The sequence below is a fragment of a genome, unplaced genomic scaffold (assembly GCF_019419815.1).
Source record: "Pyrus x bretschneideri cultivar Hongxiangsu unplaced genomic scaffold, Pyrus_bretschneideri_v1 Contig12, whole genome shotgun sequence".
Lineage (NCBI taxonomy): Eukaryota > Viridiplantae > Streptophyta > Magnoliopsida > Rosales > Rosaceae > Pyrus > Pyrus x bretschneideri.
In genome coordinates this window covers 2151030-2169184 of record NW_025999413.1, presented here as the reverse complement: position 1 = coordinate 2169184, position 18155 = coordinate 2151030, and the positions used below count along the sequence as shown (strand labels likewise).

Sequence of the window (18155 nt, the reverse complement as noted above, 5' to 3'; positions counted from 1 at the left end):
CTAATCAACTTCAATCCTACAGTCCCATTAACCTCTCTCGTTGACCTACTTCGCAAAAACTCAAAAACTTGAACGATTTGAATCCCCTTGTCTCTCTAAACAGTCTCTCAATCTTTAGACTATTGACACAAAAATCCGTATTAAACCTCATTCTCATTCATGGCATGTGGACACTTGCCATTGAGTAACAATAAGTGCAATAATGTAATGATAATCCAAGCTGTTCAAAGCACATGGCCACATGGCTTCCCATGCTGGACAGAAGCTCCAGTGGAAAGGCATATTAAAATAATATTCTCTTTTTTTTTAATCCAATATTAAAATAATATTCAAACAACCCACCTACAAGAAAATTCCTCTGCACCAAACCAAATGTGTTATATTGCATAACTGTCCTCTCAGTTTTCCAGAAATTTCACCTTCTTCTCTACAATTTATTTTTTTGCACTTTCATCCAAATAAGTTTGTTTTGATTTTTACTTTAGACATATTTGGGATTGCTTATACAAAGACTAAAAGTGCTTTTTATGAGCATAACTCCTTCCCTACATAAGCGTAACTGGTAAAAGCCTGCAAGGAAAACAACAGCTGAAAAACAACTTAACTGAGAAACAAAAGAACAAATCCACCCGAGTTGAGGCTTGCGACTGATTCATACAAGGATTAACTGAGAAACAAAAAAAATTCGCCTCATTGCCAGATTGAAACGATGCTAACGAAGCGAACCAACAAGGATTAACACTGAAAGAAAAACAAACTATCGGAATGAAAATGAAAACCCGAATAAGCTACCGGGACTGTTAGTGCAAGTTTAATTTTTTGTTCCCAACTAATTATTACAATTTAAGCAACCAAATAATATTCAGACGCGTTTTTCTGTTAACACAAAAAAGACGTTTACTCTCTCTCTTTGCTTTTTCTTTGACCATTTCACTTACAAATAGTCCTTCCTCTCCTCCTCCTCTCCATTTCCATTCCCCTCCTCCATCGCCGACGATGCTTCTCCTTAAACCCATTTCTCTCCTCCTCCTCCTACTCCTCCTCTCAGCCGTCCCCATTCCCGCAAACGCAATCCGATCATTCCCGGACTCGCAAACCCGACCGGGAAATGAAAAACGATTCCACATGGATTTCTCAGAAGCTCCCAAATACACAAACGGAATCAGCTGCCGTGTTCTTCCAGGTGCAGCAAACGACGTCTGTGATTCCTCCCTCGTCCACGTCGCAATGACAATCGATTCCGAGTACTTGCGCGGCACCATTGCCGCCGTGCACTCTGTTTTCAAGCAAGCCTCCTGCCCGGAGAACACATTCTTCCACTTCGTCGCCTCGGATTCCGGCTCGGTTGATTCTCACCACCTCTCTCGCATTCTGACAGTCAACTTTTCCGGCGCTTAATTTCCGAGTTTATATCTTCAGAGAGAGTCTGGTGAACCATCTGATTTCTCCTTCGATTCGCCGAGCTCTGGAGAACCCATTGAACTACGCGAGGAGCTACTTGGCTGATTTGCTCGACCCCTGCGTCGAGCGAGTGATCTATCTCGACTCCGATGTCGTTGTCGTCGATGATATCCAGAAGTTATGGGGGATTTCCTTATCCGGGTCGAGAGTGATCGGAGCTCCGGAGTACTGCCACGCCAATTTCACCAAGTATTTCTCCGACGAGTTCTGGAGAGATTCCGAGCTCCCCAAGGCGTTCGATAAAAAACAACCGTGCTATTTCAACACCGGCGTGATGGTCATCGACTTGGTGAGATGGAGGGCCGGAGGGTTTACGAGAAAGATCGAGAATTGGATGGAGATTCAGAAGGAGAAGAGGATTTACGAGCTGGGTTCTCTTCCGCCGTTTCTGCTGGTGTTCGGCGGCGACGTGGAGGCGATTCACCACCGGTGGAACCAGCACGGCCTCGGCGGCGATAATTTGATGAACAGCTGCAGGCCTCTGCATCCGGGTCCGGTGAGTTTGCTGCATTGGAGCGGGGGCGGGAAGCCATGGACGCGGCTGGATTTGGGAATGCCTTGCCCTGTCGATCTTCTCTGGGCCCCTTACGATCTCTACAAACACCATCAAAGTCACCTTCAAGATCTGCATCTTCTTCAACACGACCACCATCAACAATTTTTTATGTTGTAGCATTAATTAGTAACAGGATTATTTATTTATTTTTATTTTTATTTTTTACAGAAATTCATTGATAGATGGGAAGAAATATTATTTCTACCAGATGTAAATAGAGGGAGAGATTTGAACTGAATGAAAATTTTTGGAACATATTGTTCCATTTTGCCAAACAACATATGCCTAGATCGTCAATGCGCTCAGTTTTGTATCAAGTTTCGGTTTTCTCCAAGTGCTCAATATCTTTTTTAGAGCGTCTTTCCAAATCTTTGATAGGTTAAGTTATGTAGATCAAGATGCAAGAGGTCAGAAGAACAAGCGAAAATTATTGCGTTATTCCGTAAAACGCTTTCATTTCGAAGAAGAAGAATGATACAGATGAAAAACAAACAAGGTTGACATAGATGAACATGAAGAATGTACACGCTTCGCACTTTCCTCTCTTCACAATAATCCAACAACGCAACTCAAATGTAATCGGTTCTCCAAGCCTCTTAAATGATGACCTAACAACATACACCTGCCAAAAGAATTGTGAATTTTCAGATTTCAATCGCTAATGGAATTGGTTCTACTACCAAGTTATCAGAAAAATCTGAAGCACTTTGCATCTACGACTCTACGGCGGACCATTCCCAGAAGTGACTTCATGCAAAGTAAATTTGGACAAGCAATAAAAACAAGCCATTTAAGGAGGACTATGACAGGAGTCTAACCAGAAAAGCAGCTTCGCTAGGTAATCTCGTGAAGTTCCTATGGTCTCAAGTTCGCCATCAGCATCTAGGCCAATCTCTTTGTCCCCTGTCACCAAATCTTCAACAAATTCTGAGGAAGTACCGTCTTTGAAGAATCTCTGCAATATATTTTGAACAAGCTGGTGTATAATTTCCTTCACCTCTAATGATGACGGTCGAGATAATTCAGTTACCTGTTAAAACAAATGATGGTAGCATCATAAGAAAGGATGGACTCATAAAAATTGCAACTCCATCACAAAGTAAGATTATTACCATATTAGAATCTAGAGACCGTAGATAGTCCAATAAATCATTCCTAGGTCCCGTATCATATTCTAATTGCATATTTTCCTGCTTTTCCGCCTTCAGTTCCTGAAAAAACCAAAGCATGTCATTCCCACATTCTGCTTAAAACAATGCACAATCCTTCAGGCATTTAACTTCAATATCAAATTAAGCTCAAAAACACAAAACTTAAGCGTCGTTACCTAGAGGTAGCAAATCAACCCATTGGGTTGTTAATGGGTAACCATTAAGACCCGTTTAGTTTGATTTCACCATAATAAGGTATTACACCATCATCACCACTACCATTCTTACCACCACAAATCTCACCACCTTATGACAGTGAAATCAAACTAAACGGGTCTTAATAGTTACCTATTGACAACCCAATGGGTTGATTTGCCACCTTCGTATATATGATTGATAAAGACACATACAACGAATATAAAAACGTTCAGAAACTAAAACTTGGAAGATCATAAACCAAACAAAAACGAGCTTTGATCTTGCTTTCGAAACTAAAACAAAGCAGTCCAAACTAGAATTTTCGACTATTTTAGGCTCAATTCGAAGAAAAGCATTAGTAATTGTGGAAATGAAAAGGACAGAAAATTCACAGAGCAAATGCTCACCTCCTTCACATTTGTCAGCTCTGATTGCAACGTCTGGATATAATTCAAAGCCTCCGGAGGCAAATCGCCGAAAACCTGAGGAGTTGCTGAATCCAAAAGTTCGCTACTCAGCCCGATACCATTACCACCATCCCTTTCCCCGCTCTCCACCCTATCCGACACCCCATCCATCTCCGACCGATCCAACGGCACAGAATTCTCCGTGGATATGTCGAAATTCCTCATCAACGATATCCGATACTCCGCGTTCCACAGTGTATATCTAATTGATACGATAAATCCCAAAGCAATTTTACTCTAATTAATACAATTACGCACTGAATTTACTGAAATTTGAAGAAAGGGGATAGAAATGTGAATTATTACCCGGTGATTATGGAGGATGCGAGGAGGCGATGGAGGGGTGCCTTGCAAACCCTAACGGTGACGGAGAACTGATCGGACGGGAGCAACCCCAGCATAGTAGAAATGGTCTGCTTCATGGAGTCCCTGGCGGAATCCGAAACGCCCTTGGAGATAACGGAGGTGTCGAGGGGCTCAATTTTCTTGAGCATGTTCGAAATCACGGAGAAGCCGCGGTCGAACCCGGACTTCCGAGTCGAGACGAACTCGTCCGATACGCCGCCGCCGTCGACGCCGGAGATGAGGCATCGGACGGAAGAAGTTGAACCGGCGGACAAACGTCGCCGCGGAAAGGAGGAGGGGAGTAAGGGGCGGACGAGGAGGTGGCGGGAAATCGGTGGGGGCGGTTGGGATGGCTTGAGAGAGAGGTCGGCGAAGCGGGAGAAAACGAAGGCGCGAGCTGGCGCCGCCATGAACGAGCTGGCTATTTGTTGGAGGCTCTCCGCCTCTCTCACTCTCTGTGGCTTGCGCCTCCTGGAATCTTCAATCCTTTTATCTGCCCGTTCAATTTTGATTGGCTGATGAGATTGACCTGGGCTTTTAAGGAAATTACAGATTCGCCACTGATTTACTTATCTTATTAGACAAGTACCTACTACGGCGAAAGCGAGTATAAGTTTGTTGGGGATTTTTGTGAATCAATTTCTAATAAAATAAAATTTAATTACTATTGCAATTATTGTAATCGAGTGAGTTGGCAATTTGCAATTGGACCACGTATCTAATTAGCTAAAGTAGAGGAGAAAAAAGAACTTGGTTGCTACTTTGTTTCTTCTTTGTAATTGAGATTCTGAGCTGACAGATCACATAATTCGATTCAAACCGTTCAAAAAAAGAAAGGGGGAGATTTGTACTCTTAATTTTTGTGAGCTGATAGATCACGTAATTCAATTTGGACCGTTCAAAAGAGAAAGAAGAGATTTGTACTCGATTCATTCTCACGTTCCAATCACACCTCATTTTTTAACTCCCAGACTAACAAAAATCTTGCCACGCAGGTAAAAGCAACATTAGCTAAGATATCATAATTTGGTCATAACTTGAGCATTTCCACCAAGTGAAAACCAACGGACATGGTTCCTCTTCGGATTCATTGTCCCAATTCAACAAGTCACATCATCAGAGCCACTAAAATTTGATCCATCAGCTAATCCATCAAGTCACATCATCTGAGCCATTGAAATTTGATCTAACGGTTAAAATTATTATAACTTTTAAAGTGAGCCCTTGTTTGTAGCCGTTGGATCAAATTTTAATGGCCTAGATGATGTGACTTGGTGGATTAGGACCAATGGATCCGGAGAGAATCCATGTCCAAAACCAACGAGTAGTACAACTTATGACTATTACCATTGGAGTGTGATATATACACACCCCTGTTTACTTCTCACACACCCGTCTAAATTTTCGGCCACCTAGATCAAATAAATTGAAAAAGATCAACGAAGAGCAATTAACAAAGGGTGTGTGAAAAGTAAAAAAGAGTGTGGATAGCACATCCTTTACAATTTCACCAGCAAAAAAGACCTAAAAAAAGTAAATCAGAAACAGATACACAAGGAGTGAAAACACATACGATCGAACAACTCCAACTGATTACAACACGAAACCTGAATCTTCATCCCACAATAAGCAAAGAACCAATTCGATAAAGCACTAACTGTTACAGGCAAAGTATTGAAAATAAAACCGAGATAATTCTGTTCTAAGACGCTATCACTCTAGTTCATGAAGAATACCGTTAAGACAGTAATTGGAAGTAGTGGTGATCACAAAACCTATGGCTCGACTGTGCTTACTTGTTGCCACTCGCCATCGACAGATTCTTTCCACAATGTTACATTGTTATTCCCATCAGCTACCGCCAGCAAATTTCCAGTTAGTGACCATGACACCCTCCAGACCGGGGTCTTGAAATCCTTCAAAACCTTCCCCTCCCATTGCTCGCCTTCCTTAGCCACAGTCCAAATCACCACTGTTCCATCCTGTGAAGCACTTGCGATTGTGGACTTTGGGAGTCCCAAGTTGGGTGCCCAGGCTACATCTCTCACCCAATCACTGTGCATTTGAAGGGCCGGAAAGCAATCCATCTTCCAAATCCCATTGTACAGCTTCCACACCTTCACAGTATTATCACACCCACCAGATGCCAGCTTATGAACGGGATCAAGCAGTCCAGATCCTACTAGAGCACCAGGAGCCATTGCTGGGGCCCATGAAACTGAGGTTACTCCAACAGGGTGGGCTTGATCTATCTTCGTGGTGTCCCAACCACCATCGGCCCTGGCAGTGAAAACCGATATATTCCCATCAGAAGAACCGCAAGCTAAGATTAGACCAAGTTCATGAGGTGCCCAAGAAATGGAATTTACTGACGACTTGTGGTCATTAAACACATGAGCCTGTTGCCACTCATTCGGATTGCCCTCCTTCCAGATGATCACCTGACCATCGTAAGAACAGGAAGCAAGGATTGACCCGAACTTGGGATGCGCCCAAGCTACCTCCCAAACCGGGCCGCTATGAGCTGACAGTGTAGCTAGGTGCTGTGAAGCGTTTCCAACACCAATTATCTTAATGGTGGCATCAGACGAAGCTGTTGCTAGCCGCTTTCCGTAGTAATCCATGGCTACATCGTGGACAGTGTCCTGGTGACCCGTTTCGATCTTCTGTGCAGGCATCGTTACCAATTTATATTCTCGTGCCCAAAATGTCCCCAAATCACCTTTCCTTCAATTTCCTGAATTTGTCTCCCTTATGCTTCCTCTGGATTACAATGTTCTTCATATCAAAATTCAAGTCTAAATTCACTAACTAAATTCCCAAATTATTGCAATTCAGATAATTTCTATAGGCAAATTATATCACAAACAACAAGAAATTGAAATAAACAAATTCACAATAAAAATATTATTTTGCGAGAAATTCCTCTTACAGCAGGTTGAAGATCTAACAGATCACAGGAGAAAAAATAATTCGCTATAAAAACCCATAATTTAATTTAAATTTTCATACCAATAAAACGAAATCAATCATAATTTCAGATTATTTGAAGCCGAAAATAAAAATTCCAGAAACTTTGATTTCAGTAGCTCCGTAAGGGAAGATCTAGAAAAAAAATGTGATAGATCTGAAAATATCGTGCCAGAAATTGAACAGATTTTACATCGGAAATATAAGTGGAGGAGCGACTGACCTCTGAGAGGAAGAGAGAGAGAGAGAGGACGCGGCGGAGGTCTCTGATCGGAGAACCAAAATTTCTTCAGTTGAGAGAAAGCACTTATCTTTGTAAGAGAGAGGAGAGAGAGTCGCTAACTTTCAGGCTTCAGCAGCTGAGAGAGTGCGTGCGTGTTTCTTAGGGAATGTTTAGGCACGTGGGCTTTGATTTGGATATGGGCATCCATAATATGCATAGCCAGTCAGTTGGCCCAGTTGATCATTCAATAGATATTTCTCATATCGTTAATGTGTTTAAAGAAAGACTCTATCTCTCTTCTCTTCATAAAATTTAAAAAAAAAAAAAAAAAAAAAAAAAAGTATTTGTCAATTTGCTCCCTAAACTTGTATAGAGGCGTTAATTTTCCTCCTAAACTTTAATTTTAGCCAATTACCCTCTTGAACTTTTATAATTAGTCAATTTTCCCCCACGAACTTTAACTTTAGCCGATTACTCCTCTAAAATATTACAAATAGCTAATTTACTCCAATAGCGTTAGATTTAAAATTTTTCATCCATCCAATTTTTCATTCTTTTTGCCCTAATACATTGTCATGTGTTGTCCGCGTGATCAAAATGGATAAAAAAGTTGGATGAATGAAAATTTTTAAAATCTAGCGTATTTGGGAAATTGGCTATTTATAAAGTTCATGGGGTAATCGGCTAAAATTAAAGTTCAAGGGAGAAATTAGTTAATTATAAAAGTTCAAGAGGACAATCGGCTAAAATTAAAATGCAGGAGGTAAATTGACAAATAAAAAAAAGAGCAGACTCTCTTGCCAAGTGTCCAATAGATGTTTGCCACTTGTTACAATGGATGCTTGTCAGATAATTTTTCCTTTTTTTTACAATAGAGTTTTGCACCCGCTCAAGACACAAAGAAGATAGCTCTTTGTATTCGGGTCCATGTCGGTCCTAAATACAAGAGGTCCTCCTTGCTTGTGGCTTAGGCAAGAGAAATTCTAGGGTTTGGCCTTCCGAACGGCCTCATCCCTCCGCACACAAAATCTCACCCAGGGCCAACCTATGCATTCAGACCCTACTTACCACTGTGTCTTGACCACACAGTCCGCACCATGTGGTGCTCGAACCAAAGTTGTTGTCTTTGGACGGACAGGTGACATAGCCCGGGTGATCATACCTAAGAATCTCTTGGATGGATGTACTTAGACAACAAATTAGCCCTCCATTTCACATAGATAAGAATTAACTACAGCTGCAAACTTCAAAAATAGCCCTCTATTTCATGGATGCAAACCATTACAAGCAAAATCATACCTGAAACAAAATCCAAACACCACCACTTACCTCACTATCATTTTGAACACACAATTACTGGTCCTAATCTCATACATAATTGTTAGCAGCAATTTTACAACAAAAAGAATCCCGAGGGCAAGTCTATCAATCGACTTGCTCCCAAGGGCAACCGTGGATGACTACTTCGACTGTATCGCTACTCTACTAATTGTCTATGCCCTGACTTGGCAACATGTATTGAAGTAGCAGCATATACATGGTTCCCACTTTCATCAGGCTGATAGCGGGATGTGATAAACCATTGTAATTTGCTACTAACCCCATTGACGAAGCGTCCATGAGAATGCAGTAATGAAATCAGTCACAAGTACCTTTGCCCGTGTGGTAGTAACTTGAACTTGTATGCCTGCATTTCTACGGGAGAGATAAGGATGCGTCATAGCTCTTAGCTATAAACCCTGCTGAAGAAGCAACAATGAGAATACAGTAAGAAACCAGTTGCTAGTACATTCATTTGGGTGGCCGCAATTCCAACTTGTAAGCCTGTATTTCCATTGGAGAGATAAGAACGTGTCCGTCTTGAGCAAGATCTCCAAATTGCTCAGTATACCCAAGCATATCCATGTCCTCATGTAAAAGATTTAAGGAAGTAACTCTTGCATTCAATACCATAAGGTCCTTGAACATGTAAAAGAGATTCACAGTCTCATCAGCAAATCTAGTGCACCCTGATCTGCCCTTCCGACAATATGAAGAGTCCCAGTTTTGTCTCTGTAAAATTAGGGCAAACCTAGAGTCTTCGAGAGGTTGCTGAGTGTATTTTAGAGGTTGGGGAACCTTAAAACTTACAATATGCAGATCACATGGTAAGGGAGCGGCTAAGGGGGAGAAAGATCTTGGGGGTGGCTGCACTGATAACTCCTCTGGCTTCTTGGCAATGAATGCATGCAACGGATAGTTCAGGTGAGCACTGATGCGGTGAGAAAGAAGTGAGGGATTTAAGGGCAATGAGCTGGAAACTGGGTTTGATGTGGCTGAAATGTTAGACTCCACAACAATGTGGAAGATTACATTCATTGCGCGGTTGTCCATCACTCCTTGTCCAAGACCTCGTCCATCATCTCTTACCAAACGACGGTCAAGCATAATCTCCAACCATCCACTTTTAAGACTTGCCACACCCAATGACTGCCGGGAATGGACCGAAAACCGCTGACCAGCAGACCCCTGCATGAATGCAAGAGAAGGCATAGGGTAGTAATTGCCCTGAACTGGGATTTTATCATAGGTTTCTCTCCTGCTCATCTGAAAGCCATTTAAATCAGAAAAGAATATTCTTTTGTTATCAACATCTGTTTTATATCTAACTATCAACTCCTTGTCATCGAACTCCTGACCAAGAAGCTCAACATGATACTCCTTCTCGATGAGAAATTCCTGTACAGTATTCTCTCCATTGTAGACACGAGTGCTATGAGAAATGGGGCTCTTTTCCCATTCGGTCCTTGGATAAGAGTATACTTCCTGCACCAAAGGGCCCTCAGAGATCACCAACTGCCCACCTTCTTCAATGATAAGCTGTGCATCACCATTGGGTTTAAATAGGTAGGCTCCACTTCCCATACTAGAGTACATAGCTATTTCTTCACCCACAACATTTTGGGAACCATTCTTATGGCTGACTTTCTGCAACAGACCATGCTTCACATCAAATGTGAGTATTTGGTGCCTGTTCGTGATTTCAGCCACATCAGCGTCTGCTTTTGAGCATGCATATGGAGTGGGGCAAGATAAAGAACTAGACTTTGAGAAGAATCTTAGTTTTGCTGGTTTGGCCTTTTCACATCCATGCAACCCGTTAGCAATGTAATATGTTTGCAACCCCAAGGCGGGAACAGAAACCTGCCAGTAAACACGATGCCTTCCAGTAAATATTTTGCTTTTATCATGCTGCAGCTCAGGAGATATTTGGCTTTGAACACATGTCGAGTTTGAGTCCAGAACAGTAACATCTGGACGGTTAACAATAACCATCACAACCTCTTCTCTTGTCTGCCCCAAAGGATTAAAAAACACCACTGATTGTCTAGTTCCTTCACGGGCCATGATTGCTCTATGGACAGGCTGAACATCATATTTAGATCTCACCTGTTCTGGCTCAAACTGAGAAGGGTTATTGTCATTTTTCTCATGGCGTATTCCAAGCAGTACTTCAATAGCTTTAGACATGAAAATCTGCAAGTCCTGCAAAGATGTGTGCATCCGAGTCCCATAGTCCAGGACCACATGATCTTTAGCAGTACCAGTCACACCATCATGATGCTGGAAAAGAGCCAAGTTCCTCCTGGCAGCAGCCAACTTGTAGGAGAACCCCATGGGCAACTTTTCACATTGTGCTCTCTCGCAGTACCCAAGCAGGAAAGCCATCATCATATCTGTGGTACGAAGTGTTTGCTCAAGTACTCGATCAACAGCCTTGAAGAAAGGCCTGGAAACATAATAGCCACTCCAATAGTCCTGTTGCCTATCAGCATAAGTGAAGAAGTCACCTGACAAAGAAGGAAAACCCCCAACCTGACCGGAACCAATCTCACCAGGAAGTGAATGATTTATTCTTTCAGCCTCCTCACGAAGGGTCCAAAAGTAATCTTCCAAAGTTCCAAACTTGACCTCTGTGTTTAAACTGGGATTAGAATTGATATAGTCAAACAACATTTGGTAGTTCCTAAACTGAGCTTCAGCTTCATCGATGCTTATGTAGCGGAAATCATCTCCAAGAGGAATAAGAAGTGTATTTGTCCTGTACAGTGTTGATTTCTTCTTATATTGATCCAGTAGAATAAGCGCCCGCTCCTGAACATTTTCCTGGTTGGTCTCTACCGGATTGTCTCCCCACGGACAGAGTTCATAAACAAAGCCACGCATTCGAGCAAAGTCAAACTGACAACAAATGGCAGGCTCTGGCCCACAAGTATGTGGAATATCATAAGAATAAAAGGGCATCATATGGACAAAAATATCGGTAGTTTCATCCACATCCCAGCTCTGACGCCATATATACTCCAAATTTTTATGCAGTGCAAGTTCCTTCTTCAGCTCATAATGGGTCCTCTGAATAAGCATATTTTCAAAACCCATGCGACGGAGAAGATATGCCATGGTAGGTGAGTATCCAAACGGATCTATCGCCCATGCATTTTTAGGAACAACCCCAACAGTTTCATTCAACCACATATTTCCTTCTGTCATCTGATACATCAATTGCCGAAAGATATAAGAAGCATTTCAGCAGCATAAGAGATGCATAAAATCTTAACAAAGAACAATATAAAATATAAAAAATTTAATATAATGTACCTGCTCAATTATGGCATAATAATGTGAATTAGCCTGCACCAAGAAGAAGAACCAATCTATTAAGCTTCAACAACACGAACGCATTGGTTAAAAAATCAACGTAGATCTAAGAGTAGTCTAAGCATATGCTATACCGGTAAAAACAAGCATGCAGTTAAACAAAAGCTTACATATATGAATATTACCTCATCGTTCATTACCCAGCCACCTCCAACAATTTCTAACTGACCATTCTTCACCAAATTTGTGAATGACTCCCTTTTGAGATCAGAGGAGTCCCTCCACCATCTTTCGAGATAAGACATCTCTTCCCATATAAACTTGCGCCGAGAATCCTACACATCCAGGAAAAATCCACTCAATTGAATCAAACACAATCTCGGAAGGTTTCGAAAACAGAAAAACCTCAACAGAACAGCAAAACCAAAATTATATGTAGTTAATTAAAACAATCAACATATGAACTCAATGCAATTACTGCTATCATACGAAATGCAAGTTCTTCTATAATTAAAACAATCAACATATGAACTCCATGCACTAATCATATAAAACAAGAAAATTTAACCCAAATGAGCAAAATTTAAGCTCAAGCAAAACCCGATTAAAAGTTTGAATCTTTTGCTCACCTTAGAAAGCGTATCGACAATGGTGTCGAGAATATGCCTGGATTGCCTATCGTAGTACTCTTCGACGGTGAGCTTCCAGCCGGGATCGTTATGCGAATGGGGCACCACAAACACCTTCAATTTCTCAGAGTCCCACTCGTCCCCTTTGTAGCTCACCCGCCACCCCTGCTTCCACGGCCCGCCGTCCATATCCGAGAATTCAATCTTGTCGTACAGCTCCTTGGTGGTGATGTCAACGGTGGCCCCTGCAGCGGCGGCGGATCCCGAATCGGCGGCCGAGACGGGTTTGCGGGAGATGGGCTTTCGGGGCTTGGAGAAGCGGGTGGAGGATTTGGATTTGAAGTGGGTGGAGAGGGGTGTGGGGACGCCGTAGCGGAGGATGACGATGAGAAATAGGAAGAGGGAGATCGAGAGGCCGATGATGAAGAAGTTTGCGAAGATGAAGTCGCGGAGGAATAATCGCCTGCGGGGCTTTCTAGTGAGCTTGGATTTGGGGTTGGAAGCGGAGGAGGAGGGGAGGAGGGAGTTGGCCCAGCCGCCGCGGCGGGTGCTGCCGATGTACGATGAGAAAGCCATTGTCGTTTGTTTTGCTTTGGGCGAAATGAGATCGAAGGGAAGGAGGAAGAGGAGGAGAAAGACTTTACAGTCGGTCGTTTGCTTGCTGACGGTGGGTGGGGCCCCGCGGCGGAGAGTTATTAGTTTGTTTGTAGTAGTGAGGTTTTGGTTAGTGTAGCGACGACGGGACCAATACGGCAATACCAATCGGATCGGTCGGATTATTGGACTTTTCTCTTCAACACTCTTGACTTCTGCATTTTTCTTGACTTTTTAGCTAAAATTATGAGATTGGTTTAACTTCTCATTTGATCTTTGATATTTGAATTCGATAAAAATTGTTTGTGTTTGTCCATCATCAATCATTTAGGTCATTTCATACAAAATTGGTGTTAAATAAGGACTAAAATGATAAAAATAACCTCACTTTGTATACAATTGGCCAAAATGATTTGACAAAAAATCAAAGTATTTTTGTTATTTTATCCTTATTCGACGAAATTCTTTTTTGTAAAAAACTAAAATAATTAACGATGTTCAAACTCATGGATCACTTCTATCGATTTCAAATCTCATGGTCTAAAGTGAGAAATTATGTCAATTTCATGTATCATTTTGGCTAAAAAGCCAATTTTCTCTGATATATTATATATAGAGTAAATTGTAGCAATGGTTAAGCAACTTTAATCAAATTGAAGCAATGATCCCTCAACTAAAAATACATTACCATTGATCCTTCAACTTATCAAAACGTGTAGCTATGATCATTTTCGTCAAAATGAGTTATGTTGAAATGATCATTGCTACAATTGGGTTAAAGTTGAGAGACTATTTCTCCGATTGGATTAAAGTTGAAGGACCATTGGTAATGAATTTTTAGTTGAGAAACTATAGCAGCACGTTTTAATGAGTTGATGAACCAATGCTAATGAATTTTTAGTTGAGGATTCATTGCTCCAATTGAGTTAAAGTTGAAGAACCATTGTTACAATTTACTCTTACATGTAATGAGAGAAAATTAGGTACTAGAAAAAGTATTAACTCGATGTCTCAAGTTCGATTTCATTTCGACATAAACGCTTTCTGGCACATTTGAGACTGCCCTTCGTAAACAAATAAACTTTTACATATCTGATACAAATGCATTCTTCGTCGAAACAAAAATGTTACGTAGCTGTTCTTGCGTAGCACGATTATACAATACGCTGGTCAACCAAAATAATTAAACAAAAATACCGGCATGAACACGAGCGGCGAGCAAAAACCAGGAAGCAAGCTCTCTCTTGAATATCATAAAATGATTTCCTCCTGTACGCTAACGTTAAGAGTCTTATTTGGGAGAACGATGCTGTTGATCACCACAACTTCGTCTTCAACTGTCACCTCTTCTCCTGCGAAAAGAAAACGAGAGGGCTCTTCAAATCGGTCAAATGCATTGAAAAATATCCTTGCGCATTCAACAGCATCAAATTCATATACGAAAGAAATGAGAAACCAGGCACCATACCGAGGATGGTAATTCCAAGCTTTGCGCTGTAGTCTCCGTCAGCCTAAGCCAGTAAATTAAGTTCTTAGTTAGCCACAAGAATGACAAGCAAGCTGTACAAGTTTATAGAAATCTATAACTTAACAGAAACGGTAAGTTACTAGTTGCATTCGCTAAAGTTTGTGAATTTTCCTTATCGTGCAACTACATAGCTAGACTTGCCTGGACACGCGACCATTTTCCAATAGATGACTTCCATCCAACAATAGCATTTATAACGACTGCATTTTCCTGTCATGAAATAGAACAATGAAGTTTGGATAAATTCACTAAAGCGTTCCCAATACGCTATAGTTCTTGTTTATCCATCGATATACCAACTTCAATACCTTGATTTCCACGTCATCCAAGACAATGCAATTTATAAGCCTTACTCCTGCCCCTACACGAACATTTGCTGAAAGAGACACATCGGGACCAATCTGTGCGCAAAAGTAACTCACACTTTAGAAGGAAATGCTGAAGAAGGAGGCTCTAATTCAGAGTGTCAGTAATGACTACTGCCTCCACTATATTCACCATCCTACACCGTTCAATATTCATTTACAATATATACATGCAACCGCAAATAAGAACAGAACAAAATGGGATACATGTACATTAGTAGAAGATGAGATGAAAGTGAACTTACCTTAGAAGTTGGATGTACTTTTGCCGATGGATGAACATAAACATTACCAACAATTCTAGCATTCTTGGTACCATCTCCACTAGCTAAAAGGTGTTCGGAGTTAATTTGGAATTGAGAAAGATACAAACCCGAACATTTTAAAGACATTCTGTAACAGAAAACAAAGATTAGTATAAGGCAAATGATAGTAAAGATTAAGGAAAAGGAAAAATAAATGAAGCTATTAGGATAAATTAGGGTACCCAGGAGTCTTGATCTGTTCCCAAAAGTCCATGGTCTCATATGTATACAGTTTCTTCTTTCCAGCAAGAGGTGACAAAATATCTTGATCCAATCTAACAAAATCTGTAGGAAGAGTCCTGTTGAAAGGAGTGTAAATCAACATTAAAAGTGGCACACACTAATTTAAACCAGTTACAACTCTATTTCCAAACGCACGTTATACTGCATTCATGCCACAAGAGATGACATTCCAAACAAAAGTTCCTTCTTCTAGTACTAAGTACTAACACAAAAAGATCTTAGCTTTTAAACGGGCATTCACAATGGATACGATCAGAACAAGCGGTAAGCACTTCTCAAGTGAAACCAGGGAATTTAAATGAGAAATCGCTATAAGTTCATTATTCAAAGTATAAGTATGCAACCAGGATAAAGATGTCAACCTTGTTGCGGACTGGAGGGCTTCAAAGCTGGAAACACGACGTAAATTAGCTGCAATTGTCAAATACAAAGTCAGACCCCCAGAAGACCGAAACCAGGGAATTCAAATGAGAAATAGCTATAAGTTCATTCTTCAGATACAGACAGACGTCTAGGAATGCTGGCCGGCTATTCATTTGCATCATGATCCAAGCTTCATGACTTAATTTTGAATATTCTACGGAGTAGCAAATGATTCATTCACTTCATAGGGGTAAAAGAAAATAGGAATAGCAATATGTGTTGAGGCCAAATTTGTTCTCAATAATTACAAATCAAGTAACAAAACATCTTTAGAGCCAGAATTTGATCCCAAGTGCAAACCAATCCACAACTATAATGCCAGCAGAGAAAAGGACCAACCTCTGCCTTCTCGGTGACTGGAGACTTCTTGAATGGCAGAAAAAATATCTGGAGTAAATACATATACACCACAATTGATCAAATCACTCACCTGCATTTAGAAAATAGATAACCCTTACAAAATGTGGCCGGGAACAAGCAAATAAAACAAAGAATTGAGATCATCAAACACCAACTAAATGAACAATTTCTGAACATTAACTGCATCGTTTACATACAAAAGTCTCTGGCTTCTCAGTATAATGCAATAGTTCTTTGGTGGCAGGATCAGCAACCAACTCCCCAAACTGGTTCGCAGATTCAGCAGAAACCTACAGATGAACCAAAAAACGAAGAATAGAATGACGAAAAAACAAGAGGAAAGAGCATCAGCAATATGGAGCAGAGTTGTAACATTATTCAATAATTCAAGCCGTCTGTCAACAAACTAACCTTAATTACTAACATTGTACCCATCCCCTTATATCCTTTATGAGCCTCTGCAACGATGAACAACAAGAAGCAACAAAAGGAATTAATTTTTTGAAATCTTATCAATAATTCCACGCAATAAACTTCCAATTAACATACACGAATACGGAACACAAAACTCACCAAGCATGTCTGCAAGCGGAAAACTGCAGCAAACATCACAGTTCAGCAAAAAGATGTGCGACTGTTCCACAGACACAAAACACAACATTGAATTAAGCAAAATCTTATTACAAACATTGCAGTGGAAAACGGAAACAAACGAGAATTAAGCATAGAATTCGAACCGGGCTGTCTTCCATGATGATATCTCTGTAGTAATACAGTCCGCCGGCCGAGCCGTGCGGTTTGTCCTCTCTCAAGTACCTCACTGGCACTCTGAGCTCATTGGAAATGGAAGACACGTACAGTGCAAATTCTTTCTCTTCATAGAATCCAACCAAATAGATTTGTGCTAAATTGGGTATCTGTAGCATAAAATTAAGCATTCAAATCTTGCTACTTAGTTCGAAATCAAAATTCTTTAATGGGATTTTGGTTAAAGGTTGAAAAGCCAAAATCCAAAAGCTAAAAGCCAGAAGCCAAAAGCTAACCTTTTTACAAGCTGAAATGGGGTGGTACACCATAGCCTGCCCAGCCAATGGGAACAGCGGTTTCGGGGTGTTGAATGACAGAGGCCGAAACCTAGTCCCTGCCCAGAAAAGCAAACACAAAAAAATCACAAAAATTGAAGAACAAAAATTGAAGGAAAAGATTATGAATTGTACGAAGAGTCGTACCTTTGGTAGGCCCGCCCACCATGATTACAGCGACTACCTTCTCCTCCATGACTGAAACGGAAACCCTAGATCTTGAGCTGGGCTGGAGATCTCAGCTCCTCGGAGACAAGCTCAAAGTTTGAACCTTTGGAGGAGAAGAGAGTTCGTTACTAAACCACTTTTGCTGACTTTTGGCTTCTGTGGTGAGACCTGGAACTAATCAATATTTTGCTAAAATCGGATCCCAAGGGAGAATATTACTTGAACTCGACACCATCTACGACGTCGTTCGTCACTCTATCCACGCAGTTTTTTTAGTTCTCACTTAATCCTCTAAATTTTGATCGTCGGATCGAATGAATTTAATAAATTAATAACAAAAAATTAACATATCATGAATGTGTGGAAGATAAAAATAATTGTGTAAATAACATTATCCTTTGTCAAAAATATATCATTTCACTTGTTCAAATCTCTCTATCTATATAGAT

The 18155-nt window shown here is 40.8% G+C and overlaps 4 protein-coding genes and 1 pseudogene across 5 annotated transcripts; 1 reads left to right on the top strand and 4 right to left on the bottom strand.

Annotated features, from left to right (window-relative positions):
• Positions 1-771: 771 nt before the first annotated feature.
• LOC125474343 lies at positions 772-2295 on the top strand (annotated as a pseudogene).
• A 137-nt stretch (positions 2296-2432) lies between these two features.
• On the bottom strand, positions 2433-4620 carry LOC103928461. Its single transcript, XM_009337504.3, has 5 exons — positions 4140-4620; positions 3774-4035; positions 3130-3228; positions 2836-3047; positions 2433-2639 (listed from the first exon to the last, which is right to left on the bottom strand). Exons 1-5 carry the CDS (start codon positions 4586-4588, stop codon positions 2564-2566), a joined length of 1098 nt encoding a protein of 365 aa, XP_009335779.2. The 5' UTR covers positions 4589-4620; the 3' UTR covers positions 2433-2563.
• Positions 4621-5738: 1118 nt separating this feature from the next.
• Positions 5739-7538, bottom strand: LOC103928462 (protein transport protein SEC13 homolog B). 2 transcript variants are annotated; one of them, XM_009337506.3, is made up of 2 exons: positions 7372-7538; positions 5739-6956 (listed from the first exon to the last, which is right to left on the bottom strand). In XM_009337506.3, exon 2 carries the CDS (start codon positions 6854-6856, stop codon positions 5954-5956), a length of 903 nt encoding a protein of 300 aa, XP_009335781.2. In that variant the 5' UTR covers positions 6857-6956; positions 7372-7538; the 3' UTR covers positions 5739-5953. The 2 variants fall into 2 exon arrangements, with proteins under 2 accessions (XP_009335781.2, XP_009335780.2); XM_009337505.3 differs by having other exon boundaries at positions 5739-6941; positions 7372-7536.
• Positions 7539-9162: 1624 nt separating this feature from the next.
• LOC103928463 (alpha-mannosidase 2) lies at positions 9163-13390 on the bottom strand. The gene is made up of 4 exons (XM_018642849.2): positions 12639-13390; positions 12195-12344; positions 12010-12042; positions 9163-11901 (listed from the first exon to the last, which is right to left on the bottom strand). The coding sequence occupies exons 1-4, from the start codon at positions 13212-13214 to the stop codon at positions 9163-9165; spliced, it is 3498 nt and encodes a 1165-aa protein (XP_018498365.2). The 5' UTR covers positions 13215-13390.
• Positions 13391-14228: 838 nt separating this feature from the next.
• Positions 14229-17898, bottom strand: LOC103928465 (mannose-1-phosphate guanyltransferase alpha). The gene is made up of 14 exons (XM_009337509.3): positions 17686-17898; positions 17500-17597; positions 17194-17373; positions 17030-17090; positions 16868-16914; positions 16654-16746; positions 16436-16526; positions 16036-16084; positions 15613-15729; positions 15371-15518; positions 15069-15161; positions 14902-14970; positions 14701-14743; positions 14229-14584 (listed from the first exon to the last, which is right to left on the bottom strand). The coding sequence occupies exons 1-14, from the start codon at positions 17732-17734 to the stop codon at positions 14484-14486; spliced, it is 1239 nt and encodes a 412-aa protein (XP_009335784.2). The 5' UTR covers positions 17735-17898; the 3' UTR covers positions 14229-14483.
• Positions 17899-18155: the final 257 nt, after the last annotated feature.

What these genes read in the sequence shown, in the direction of transcription:
- LOC103928461 (XM_009337504.3), bottom strand. Translation starts at nt 4,588, where the DNA reads ATGGCGGCGCCAGCTCGCGCCTTCGTTTTCTCCCGCTTCGCCGACCTC. An exon ending in GCATCCTCCATAATCACCGG is followed by an intron (nt 4,036 to 4,139) that starts GTAATAATTCAC and finishes CGTATCAATTAG; the next exon opens with ATATACACTGTGGAACGCGG. An exon ending in AGCTGACAAATGTGAAGGAG is followed by an intron (nt 3,229 to 3,773) that starts GTGAGCATTTGC and finishes TGGTTTTTTCAG; the next exon opens with GAACTGAAGGCGGAAAAGCA.
- LOC103928462 (XM_009337506.3), bottom strand. Translation starts at nt 6,856, where the DNA reads ATGCCTGCACAGAAGATCGAAACGGGTCACCAGGACACTGTCCACGAT.
- LOC103928463 (XM_018642849.2), bottom strand. Translation starts at nt 13,214, where the DNA reads ATGGCTTTCTCATCGTACATCGGCAGCACCCGCCGCGGCGGCTGGGCC. An exon ending in TTGTCGATACGCTTTCTAAG is followed by an intron (nt 12,345 to 12,638) that starts GTGAGCAAAAGA and finishes CTGGATGTGTAG; the next exon opens with GATTCTCGGCGCAAGTTTAT. An exon ending in ATTATGCCATAATTGAGCAG is followed by an intron (nt 11,902 to 12,009) that starts GTACATTATATT and finishes TTGATGTATCAG; the next exon opens with ATGACAGAAGGAAATATGTG.
- LOC103928465 (XM_009337509.3), bottom strand. Translation starts at nt 17,734, where the DNA reads ATGGAGGAGAAGGTAGTCGCTGTAATCATGGTGGGCGGGCCTACCAAA. An exon ending in TCCGCTTGCAGACATGCTTG is followed by an intron (nt 16,915 to 17,029) that starts GTGAGTTTTGTG and finishes TCATCGTTGCAG; the next exon opens with AGGCTCATAAAGGATATAAG. An exon ending in GAACAGATCAAGACTCCTGG is followed by an intron (nt 15,519 to 15,612) that starts GTACCCTAATTT and finishes TTTCTGTTACAG; the next exon opens with AATGTCTTTAAAATGTTCGG.